The sequence below is a fragment of the Leptodactylus fuscus genome, chromosome 6 (assembly GCF_031893055.1).
Source record: "Leptodactylus fuscus isolate aLepFus1 chromosome 6, aLepFus1.hap2, whole genome shotgun sequence".
Classification (NCBI taxonomy): domain Eukaryota; kingdom Metazoa; phylum Chordata; class Amphibia; order Anura; family Leptodactylidae; genus Leptodactylus; species Leptodactylus fuscus.
The window spans coordinates 82,796,021-82,808,547 of NC_134270.1; the positions used below are offsets into that span (position 1 = coordinate 82,796,021).

Below are 12,527 nucleotides of genomic sequence, written 5' to 3' on the forward strand. Positions count from 1 at the left end.
GCAGTCCAGTACTTTATGTATAAAAATGTGAAAGAGCACTACTGGAAGAACACATATCAATTTTATGAGTCAATTACCAGCATTCTCATTTAACGGACTGGTATTGATAGGCTGCCCTTGAACTTGTATAATTTACTTCAGTTAGAGGTTCTGTGGACATCTGTAAGAACTCTACAAATGTTAATACAGTTGGGAGGGGAGGGAACTCAACTTCATTAAACCTAATACAAGTAGTAAAAAGTGTGACATCAACTCTAGTCTTGTATAAATCTTACATCTTAAATCATCAGCCAACGATGCTATGTACTGTGCTGATCTTATATTATTATAATAAATCATATTGACAGTAAAACATATAGTTTAAATGAGCAAGTAAACCCTAGTGAGATGATCTGATGATAAATACAGAGCAAACATTTTTTTTATATTAATTCTTATTCAGATCAGCCATTTTGTATCCGCTATAGGTACTTACCACCTCCCAGCTTCTTTCCTTGTTGAGAGCAATCACCACAAGTGCAGGATTGATGAGATACCCATCTTCATTAAATGAGAAGTCCTTTCCTCCCCAGGAGATGTTCATGAAATATCTGTTAAGAGAACATGCCAATCTCTGTAAATGATAACAGCAAGGATTCACTTTTGATATCCCACTCTAGGGTTCTCATGGTTGATGGACTAATCTACCAAAATTCATAAAAATAGAAATCTGTGTATCTGACTAGCAAAGGTCATTATTCTGTCCATACTGTCTAAATGATAGATAACAAATCAGTTATACAAGTGTCTGGAAGTATTGTCATCAGTGTCTTCCATTCTTCATTTTATTCTGCATAATATAGTAGATTTCTGACATTTCATATAATAGGTATGGAAAACCAGAACAGCTCAATGCTCAGTGCTTTATTTTAGCAATCTAAACTAAAGAAAAGCACCTAACCTAACATAAAATGTTCTAAAAAAAATGACACAGATTTCCCCCAGATGTACAATTGCCCCTGGATGCCGGACTTCAGCAGAATTAGCAGCTGCATGATATCATGCGACAGCAGGAGAAGGGACTAGCTGTGAGTGGTAGCTGGACTCCCCATAGGAAAGGTAGGGTTGGTGGATTACTCAATGAGCACTTTGTATATACAGTGCCTACAAGTAGTATTCAACCCCCTGCAGATTTAGCAGGTTTACACATTCGGAATTAACTTGGCATTGTGACATTTGGACTGTAGATCAGCCTGGAAGTGTGAAATGCACTGCAGCAAAAAAGAATGTTATTTCTTTGTTTAATTTTCTTTTTAATTGTGAAAAGTTTATTCAGAGGGTCATTTATTATTCAACCCCTCAAACCACCAGAATTCTGTTTGGTTCCCCTAAAGTATTAAGAAGTAGTTCAGGCACAAAGAACAATGAGCTTCACATGTTTGGATTAATTATCTCTTTTTCCAGCCTTTTCTGACTATTTAAGACCCTCCCCAAACTTGTGAATAGCACTCATACATGGTCAATATGGGAAAGACAAAGGAGCATTCCAAGGCCATCAGAGACAAGATCGTGGAGGGTCACAAGGCTGGCAAGGGGTACAAAACCCTTTCCAAGGAGTTGGGCCTACCTGTCTCCACTGTTGGGAGCATCATCCAGAAGTGGAAGGCTTATGGAACTACTGTTAGCCTTCCATGGCCTGGACAGCCTTTGAAAGTTTCCTCCCGTGCCGAGGCCAGGCTTGTCTGAAGAATCAAGGCTAACCCAAGGACAACAAGGAAGGAGCTCCGGGAAGATCTCATGGCAGTGGGGACATTGGTTTCAGTCAATACCATAAGTAACGTACTCCACCGCAATGGTCTCCGTTCCAGACGAGCCCGTAAGGTACCTTTACTTTCAAAGCGTCATGTCAAGGCTCGTCTACAGTTTGCTCATGATCACTTGGAGGACTCTGAGACAGACTGGTTCAAGGTTCTCTGGTCTGATGAGACCAAGATCGAGATCTTTGGTGCCAACCACACACGTGACGTTTGGAGACTGGATGGCACTGCATATGACCCCAAGAATACCATCCCTAAAGTCAAGTATGGTGGTGGCAGCATCATGCTGTGGGGCTGCTTCTCAGCCAAGGGGCCTGGCCATCTGGTCCGCATCCATGGGAAGATGGATAGCACGGCCTACCTGGAGATTTTGGCCAAGAACCTCCGCTCCTCCATCAAGGATCTTAAGATGGGTCATCATTTCATCTTCCAACAAGACAACGACCCAAAGCACACAGCCAAGAAAACCAAGGCCTGATTCAAGAGGGAAAAAAACAAGGTGTTGCAGTGGCCTAGTCAGTCTCCTGACCTTAACCCAATTGAAAACTTGTGGAAGGAGCTCAAGATTAAAGTCCACATGAGACACCCAAAGAACCTAGATAACTTGGAGAAGATCTGCATGGAGGAGTGGGCCAAGATAACTCCAGAGACCTGTGTCGGCCTGATCAGGTCTTATAAAAGACGATTATTAGCTGTAATTGCAAACAAGGGTTATTCCACAAAATATTAAACCTAGGGGTTGAATAATAATTGACCCACACTTTCTTGTTTAAAATTTATTAAAATTTAACTGAGCAACATAACTTTTTGGTTTGTAAGATTTATGCATCTGTTAATAAATCCTGCTCTTGTTTGAAGGCTCTAACTTATTTGCATCTTATCAAACCTGCTAAATCTGCAGGGGGTTGAATACTACTTGTAGGCACTGTAGCTATGGCAGCAGTTATCATGTAGCTGCCTCTCTAGAGAACCAAGATCAGCTCTGCACTGTGTTCTAGGGGGCTGTATTCCTCCCGTATCCAGAGCTAATGTATCAGCCCCAGTTACAGGGGATATCATTAAAATAAATAAATAAATAAATGCAATTCTAGAGTATCCTCCAAATATTCTATTATGACTGTCTAAGGTGCACACTGAAAAAAAAAAAAAAAGAACACTGCGATCCCACCATCTCACCAATATCAAGAATCCTATCTATACTGCTAGCTTATGTGGATTCAAGACTTTTCATAAATACATTGCAAAACTGCTTTGCTTGGTTGCTATCTGAGATTATTCACTTCATTGTTTACACAGCATCTCCATAACCTGGGGATGATCTTTTCTCTCCGTCCAAGACAAGTGACATAGCTCCCTGCTCTCAGGAGGGCAATCCGAGTTCTCTGGAGCAGCTTGTATTTCTGAGCTTCTTATCTCACTCTTCCAGTTATCAGGTCAGCTAATTGAATTTTGCTGATAAGGGCTGAGACAGGGAGTCTGTCACCTCTGTATGTAAACATAGACCTAAAATTGAGTTTGTTGCAAACTGACTCTTGGTCCTGTAGCATGTAAGTTTGTTTTTCTCTCTCACCCCGTGTAATATAATATCCATTAACTGTGTATGTTATTTCATCTTCAAATATATTAGATTTCCAACAATACTAATAATCTCCCATGGAAAAGACAAAGTTGACCATATGTATTTAAGCTAGCAGAGCTGGCTTTGTCACCGCCTAAACACACACTGTCAGCAAGGGATTCTCATCACCTATCAAATCCAGCACTGCTACATCAGCTTCATATTGTGCATCTTCCAGAGCAGAGCTGGCTTTGCCTGTGAGACAGCAAGTGAAAACCCGCCCACCAATTTACTAAGAAAATCGGGAAGTGAACAGACCATACAGCCTGCAAGTTGGTGAGTAGGCGAGTTGGGAAAACCCCTTTAAGGGAACATAACTTTCTGTACTGAGGGGATACCAGTACAGAAAGTTTTTTTTTTTTTTTTTAATGTAGGTTGTGAGCCCCATATAGAGATCACATTGTACTTTTTTTTTTTTTTAAATCTATCAGTATGTCTTTGTAGAATGGGATAACATAGACACAAACACGGGGAGAACATACAAACTCCTTGCAGATGTTGTTCCTGGCGGCATTTGAACCCAGGACTCCAGCACTTCAAGGCTGCAATGCTAACCACTGAGCCACCATGTTGCCCCATACCACTGATTTTAATCCTGGGCATGTGAAGATTGCACTCCCTAGTTTACTTATTGGGTACTGTATAATTATAATAAATTTGAAACTTTATGGTACACTATCAGGAAAGGTGTCCATAGGGGGCAATATTACAGGTTTTAAGATGACCATACATATTAGAATTGTATTGTTGACCAAACCTGCCACTTGCCAGTGTGACCAGCTGACCTTGTAATGTGTATTGGGGTGTCCTGACTAATGATGGTGGAAGGAAGGGTTAGGCATTCTAAATTCTAAATACTAAAATGTTTGAACATTATGTTTTCATTTGAGATAAATTAATGCCAGTAGTGTCTGTCAACAGCTTATTTTGTTCCCTCTTCAGAGAACAAATCTAAACTCAATTGAACATGCTTGTGTATAGGAAGGGTAGGAGGAATATCCGTTGGCGGAGAAAGCTATTTGAATTATATGACCAGTATTAAATTAGAGCCCAGGAATTTGAAGTTATTAGTTATGTGTACATGTATACACTTTCTGGACAGTAAATATGCATGTACACAAAAAGCTATTTATACTGCAGTCTGAAAAGTAAGATAAATCTAATTACAGTGGTGTAAATAAGACAATAAGATATGCTTTACTGATACCAGGATCCCTTGTGTCCGTCTCAGATAATTGTTTGCACACTGCACATACATCTTTCTTTCTGCCACAACATTCACTATAATCATTACCATCAATTTCCCTATCTGTCTGTCTTGTCTACAGCCATCTTGTTAACTTTCTAGACTCTAAGGAAATTGAAGAAGACACATGCAGTGGTGTTACCATCTAATGTGTTCAGTTTACTTTATCGGAGCTGTTGTTGGAATGTAATATTTATTTGCAAAGAATATGTTCAATAAAATGTGATGATGGCGCTTAAAGTATTAACATATTTGATATACACATTACAAGTGCTAGGATGTAATTGTTTACTTTAGGCTCTGTTCACAACTACACTTAGAGCTTCTGTTGAAGAATCAGATATATTTACCAATAACACTAGCAGTTTGCAGAACTATTCTTGCCATGAAAATAACTGGGCACCATGCAGACCCTATGAAAGTCAAAATTCATTATTGTCCATTTGGCTATGGGATTTTCTGGGAAATGATTACACATAGTATGAAAGTCTCCTCCCAAGTAGTCATGGACCAAGGAATAATTGTAATGTGGTTGTGCTCAATGCAGGCTTTCACTTTTTGCAAAGAGACATTTTTTTCTTACTGGTGTTTCATCAAAACGGAAAGGGATCAACTTTGACAGTGTTTTTTTTATGTTAACCTCACCTCTCCTAGGCTTCTGATCATTAAACTCGGGGGGGGGGGGGGGAGTATAATGATAGTGTTCATGGGGTTCGCAGGCCCATGGCCTCACTTACCGATCCCCCTCCTGCTCACAGCCTCTGCAGAAGGGGAAGCTCTGGCAGCAGTGAGCAGGAGCCAGGATTGGTAAATAAATAGGGCCTGTTACCTGCTAGAGTTACTCCAGCAAGTAATGGCCTATTAAAAAAAGAAATCTGCAGTGGTAGAGTCTGCTGCCAGGCCCCCTAATGTCTACAGTCTTGTGGCAGCAGCTACCGCTGCTAGCCCGATAGTTACACCCTTGCATACATGCTAACCACAATTGATGGCGAGGTTTTACAAAATGATGAAATATTTTTATCTTCTTTCTTAAGTTATCAGTAGAGATGAGCGAGTAGTGTTTGATCGAGTAGGTATTCGATCGAATACTACGGTGTTCGAAATACTCGTACTCGATCGAGTACCACTCGCTGTTTGAATGTAAAAGTTTGATGCAGAACCAGCATTGATTGGCCAAATGCTATACAGTCGGCCAATCAACGCTGGTTCTTCTCCTACCTTTAGAAGTCTTCTCCGTGCAGCTTCCCCGCGGCATCTTCCGGCTCTTCATTCACTCTGCCAGGCTTTGGCCCTGAGCATTGCCAACTGCGCATGTCCACTTGTAGTGTGGGCATGCACAGTCGACTCTGCCCAGGCCCGATGCCTGGCAGAGTGAATTCAGAGCCGGAAGATGCTGCGGGGACGCTGCAAGGAGAAGACTTCTCGGAGGATCCATCCTGACCCTCACTCGTGGACTTGGTAAGTATAATTTGATTGAACTTTGCCTACCCCTGAAACGAGGATTTTCCTCCCATAGACTATAATAGGGTTCGATGTTCGATTCGAGTAGTCGAATATTGAGGGGCTACTTGAAACGAATATCGAACCTCGAACATTTTACTGTTCGCTCATCTCTAGTTATCAGTAGTTGAAGTTATAGACTGCATATTCACTTGTGGTTCACCATTGTAATTGGCATTGTCCTAATCTATATTATCTAAGATCAATATCCTAATGGACTTGAATAGCAAACACAGCGGTAAGGATCTATATGAAGAACATTTAGCAAGTAGAATTATTATTCAGATTTCAGGAACATACATAATGTATTTTTTCTATTATTTTTCCAAAAATCCTTTATAATAGTAATGCCATTCTCTGCAACATCTCTGAAACCTAGAAGGCTTCAGTGAGCCTTAGAAGGATGAAAAGAAAATGCTTTGGTATGTATAAAAAAATAATGGCAAGCACAGAAATTGTGTACATGTCTGTCAGAAATTGAACTTTGCTGAACTGCCACTTAACAATAGCATTTTCATTACTACAAGGTGTCAGATCAAAAAATCTTTGAGCAGTAAGTAGTTTTGCTGCTGAAAATCACTGCAGTTCTTGTTTCTTTAGAAATAAAATGGTTTCCATACTCCATAATATCCCCAACACATGCACATTTGTGCAATGCAGTGACCTCCCTGACCTATACTGTATCATTTTAGACCTGATCAGATTGGTTTACGCTTTCAAGAACTTTAACTACTTAAATGGAATCTGTCATCAAGATTAAGCATGGAAAAGCAACAGCACAGATAGATATATATATAACAATCACCTCAAAGCAATGCCCCCCCCCTCCCAAAAAAAAAAATAATAAAATAAAATAAATCCAGACCTTCAATGCCAAGATATTCTTTGACTTCCGAATATGCAAATTAGCTATCACTGAGGATGTCTCAGGTGCTCCAAGTCTCTATGTCCCACTGCACTGCAATTGACTGTCAGCGTTTCTGTAGGTATAATTGACATGCTGCATTTTCCAAAACTGCACCGCACCGCAGTTTTTACTGCCAAGTGGGTGTGAGATTCACTAGAATCCCATCCACTTTGCTATTTCTGTAAAACGCCGCAATTTTTCCAGTGGCGTTTCTGTTCCGTGGGGCCCCGGCCTTGAAAATGCTTTTCAGGACTAAAATTTTAATTAACTATCTTTAGAATAGATCAGTTTGTCAAGGATCTTACACCTGGCTCCTCTACCCCTTCCTCCACAATCGGCTATTTGAAGAAACAATATTTTAGATCTGGAAACCCCCTTTAAAGTTACAAATTCTACTTTTTTTTTTTGTTTTTTTTTCTCACCCGATTTTCCTTACTTTTCTTCTTGACTTTTTAAAAGTCAAGTTGTACATTTTTAAGGCACTACATGGGCTAATGATTTGGTGAACAATGTTGGTAAGCCAGCAAGCAAAGGATTGAACAGCTGAAGATGGCCTATGTTTGGTAGCAGCAGTATGATTATTGATAACAGCTAAAACTGCTGCATTTTACTTTTGAGTAATTTCTTCCTCTTATCCCAGAAAAAAATCTGCAGCAGAATAGCTAGGTTTTTTTAAAAAAAGCCAGCGTCTTTGAAAAATGCAGCATGTGAATTATACATTTTCTGTATGGGTATAATAGGGGCAGAAAGTCTTCAGAGGAAATGTTACATCTTCACCAGTTTGAACTTCTGTGCCATCCTCTAGCTGCATTGTATGGTGCCGGAGGCATTTCCGCTCATGATTACCTGTGCCTGACTCTGGTCATTTTGTGTTGGCACGGTTAGGGTTACTTTTGTGTGGTTTGTGATTGTCAGCCTATTTACTAATCAAGACTTGGGCGGGTTCTAGAATTTCCTATAGACAGGTCATCAGCCAATACATGATTGTTGGCTATTGTGTCTCTGACCTTGCTAAGGGTTTTCACTTGCTCTTGTATTGTATTCACTGATCTCTGCCCTTTGGATTTTGACTGCTCTTTTAGATTGCAATGTCATGCTGTTTTGTCTCTCTGGTTTGACCTCGACTTGCTGACTGCTTTTCTGTGTTGTTTTGTCTTGTCTTGTTATTTGTACACTTATCTATAGAAGGGACTGTTGCCCAGTTGTCCTCTACCTCCTAGGGTATTAGAGTGAAGTAGGTAGGGGGCAGGGTCGAGTTTAGGACTCACTGTCTCTGTCATTCCCTTCCTCCCAGGTTTCAGCAGTAGCATAGGGGAATTACTCAACAGGCAATTCCCTAACAGGAAAACTCTGTGAAAATGCAATGAAAAAAAAAAAACCTTGCAGACGACCTCACCATCCATACAAGAATGGGAAGCTAAAGTGATTCAAATCATGCGTTTCGAGGAACTACTTAGTTGGGCATCGCGAACCCATACCCAGTTTGTAAACATTTGGTCTCCCTGGATAAATTATTTAGAGCAGAAATCCTCTCCTACTAGTAACACTTAATGACTCCTCTTTCGTTAGCTGATCTAATAGCTCTAAGCCTTCACTTTATTGCCCTTTACACCTGACTTTCTCTTTCTATGGAAAGTACACTACTCTTGCCCTTTGTCTTGTCCCTTCCCTCCCCCTCTCTCCTCCCCCACCCCTCCTCTTTATCTTATTGTTGTATGAAAAATTATGATTCTCAAGATTATTGTGTGGATTAAAACATGTTTACTAGAGTAAATTGACACGAAATATATCCGTTAGTCACACTGTTTAACAACTGTACTGAATTGTTATGTTTATTTCTCTTGTTACTTGTCGATTTGTAACCTTTCACTTGTAAAACTAATAAAAACTTTGTATGAAAAAAAAAAAAAAAAAAAACCCCTGAGTACCTTTGTTTGTGTTTGGACCATTTTTACCATTCCTCACATTTTAAAGCTGGTTTCTAGTTCCTGAATGTCAATAAAGTTTAGACAAATACTTCTTTCATCATTGATGACATCATGATCATGGTGGGTGTGGAGAACACCTAAAGTCATGTGCACATAATTAGGATCAGTATGGACATGTAACAAAAATTGGGTTGGTTAGGCAATTTGTTTGTCTCAATTATAAAAAATTTCAGAACAATAGTAAAAAAAAATCTTAGAAAATATAGTTATATATAGTAAATATAGTTATTTTCACAGGAAAACTCCTTTGAGGCAATGGCAATGATTGTCTCAATTCAGCATTAAGTGCCAAAAGACTGTAGAAAATGTGATTGGTAGCAGTGTTTTGGTGCTTAATACTGAATCCAAATGGGTCATTCATTGCTGGAGCCGCCATCATTATGGATTTCAATTACCAGGGTTAACCCTGCGCAATGCAGTATACAATATTAAGTGCAAAAACATTGCTGGCAGACTGATAATGTAGATAACTACCCCTAACTGCTGCCCAGCCCCTCACCCCATTGCTTGAGTGACATCTTATACTTTATCACATTCACTCTGCAGTTAGGGGCAGTTATCTGGAGTAGAGAGAAAAGCCCTGACAGGAGAAGAAATGCCCCTGAGGCCCTTTTCAGCTAATCTGTTTGAGAGTAAAAAACATATTTTCATTAAAATTAAAGTGCAATTCAATAGTAAAAAAGACATCTTTGAAGAGTATACAAGCAGTTCTACAAGGTATTATCATTAGTCTGATAATGAGTTTCCTGCTGACAGACTCCTGCTGACAGACATAAAGTATATCTCTATATACCAGTACATTATGCAGGGAAACAAAATGAATATGAAAGTCTGGCATTTCCGTCCTGTGGAGCCCCATCCTAAAATAGTTTTTCTTCTCCATTATAGTAATTTTTATTCTGTATGGTGTCGACAGGGGTGGGGATAGGACCTTTAATAAGCGTGTGTTATTAGCATATTATAATTTTTTTTATTATTTTATTTATTTATTTTAGTTTTGTACTGTTTTCTTATTTATTTTTTAACATTGCTTCCCCATGTGGTCATAATAGACCCTTTGGGGACATTGGATCACTTTTTTTTTGTGGGGGTGGCTAAATTCTCCTGTAACTGGAGCTGGCACATGTAGCCTTTGTTGCAGGAGAAATAAAGCTTCCTGCCCATAACTACAGAGCTGATCTGGGTCCTGTAGGACCCAGAAACTCTAACAGACTCTGATCCCCGGTAGATCAAATGACCGCCGGGTCAGAGGGCAGCCACATCATGGCGGTGACCATAGCTGTGTATACAGTGCTCATTGAGCGCTGTGTACACAGCGATCGGAAGGCAGAGACAGTAATAAATCATCCCTGCCTTCTCTAGGGCTGCTCTAGCTGTAGTTACAGTTGTCTCCCAGTTTCAGCAGCTCCACGATTTCGTGCAGCTGCTGAAAACTGCAGAACGTACAAGTACATCCTTGCAGAACAAGAGATGGACTGCCCAGACGTATATAGTCTATGGCAGTCTGGAACAGGGTAATAAATCTGTTTCTCATACTGTGCCTGCAATTTAAAAAAATAAATAAAATAAAATCACTCCACTCCAGTATCCAATACTCAGCTTCCTAGGCACTGGCCTGCTCCTGCAAAACAGCACAACTTAATAATAGAGTCCATCTTAAATTGCAGATGAAAAAGTCCTGCAAGTACAACTTATTCATATGATAAAATGATGGCAAAGACAAATGGACACCTGACTCTATTACAGTCAGTTTGGTCCCTTAGGAGGCATTCACACGACGTAATGTGGCATTGATTCTTGCATGATAACTCGTGTAAGAATCAGCGCTGCAAAACAGAATCCCATTGACTTTAATGGGTTCCGTTTAACGCGCGTAACACATTGAAATCAATGGGAGGCTTCTTAACCCATTGATTTCAATGTGTTACGCGTGCTAAACGGAACCCTTTGAAGTCAATGGGATTCTGTTTTGCAGTGCTCATACTTACACGAATTATTGTGCAAGGATCAGCGCTGCGTTACTCCGTGTGAATGTCCCCATAGGATCCTTTGTGGTATGAGCACTGAGGGCTGTGGTTTAAATTTAAGCATTGGCAACATCTGCCGCCTTCTACTGCTACAAACTAAATATCCTTGAATAAGGTGGACTAACCACTTAAAGGGTTGTCCAATTTCAGGCCTATATTGAGAGATAAATTATATTGTTTCGATACAGAAAAGTTTTCCAATATAATTTCTGTATAAACTTTTCACGGTTTTCTAGATCTCTGCTTGCTGTCATTCATTTTGCTTGCTTCCAATGGATAAAATTCAGTCTACAGTCATTTGATGAACCCACAGGTGCATGGCTCATACACATACACATACATACTCATACACATCTGCCTGCTAACAATCTGCCATATGTGTGATGTTTTGATATAAAAAGTATATATAACAATTGTTTCTTAATATTTGGCTGAAACTGGACAACCCCTTTACAGCTTGACTTTTCATTACTAAAGAAATACTTAGATACTTTTAATATATCTAAATTTAAATCTGACTAACTCCTTCTCACTTTGTGCTGTGCTATTATGTTGGGCTGAGTATGTAGTTAACGGTGAAAATTTTCAAAAACTGACATTTTATTTGTGAAAGCAGTAAAATATAATAAAACCAATGTAAAGATGGCATTACTGTAATCGTAATGACACATCGGACAAAGTTACCTTGTCATTTTTATGCAGAGTGAACACCATAAAAACAAAAAGCAAATAACTATGATAGAATAGGGGTTTTTTTTGGACCCTTAAAAAGTGTTAATAAAACCTAATCAAAACATTGCATGTATCCGAAAATGGTGCAAAATGAAAGTACTTGTCACACAAAGAATAAGCCCTCACATAGCTAGATTGACATATAAATAAAAAAAAGTATTAATTTTGGAAGGCTGGAAAAGAAACGTCCTTAAGGGGTTAAACAAATTTCTATTATGCATCATTTGCTTGTTATGAGCAGGAATCTATTTTCTATTTCCCGTTACAGTACATTCATTCCTTTATGTAATCCTCATTTTAAACACCAGAAATTCATTTTTTAATAACAAAGTACAGCAACATTTACGGGCTCTCTGTGAAATCGCCCACAAATGATTATTATAAATGTACTTTTTGGCAGACTCTTTTCTTTAGAATATACTGCTGGTCACATTATTTTCTTGAATTTCTAGTCAATAAATTAAATTCTTCAGCCCACTGAGTCGCTTCATCTGTGTTCAGTGTGCAGAACTAGATTGTCTCAAAGCGTTAACAAAAATGTCATTCTCCTTTCTAAACCTGAATCAAACTTCAGGAGATCCAATGTTCTGACTAAATGATAATGTTTTCCCAATCCTCCCGCAGTGCTTCTGTGGTCAGCATGTTGCCTTTACATGGTCTTGTAGAATAAAGGCTTGTCTGTAAATTCTTGCTTTCTCATATTTTTCTTCACT

At 39.2% G+C, this 12,527-nt stretch overlaps 1 protein-coding gene across 1 annotated transcript in view; it reads right to left on the reverse strand.

Moving 5' to 3' along the window:
* The window catches only part of GRIN2D (glutamate ionotropic receptor NMDA type subunit 2D), a 721,729-nt gene that overhangs the window by 267,615 nt on the left and 441,587 nt on the right, over positions 1-12,527 (reverse strand). The window contains exon 9 of the mRNA XM_075276758.1: positions 476-590. Within this exon, the coding sequence (XP_075132859.1) occupies positions 476-590 (115 nt within the window). The remainder of the gene's footprint in view (positions 1-475; positions 591-12,527) is intronic.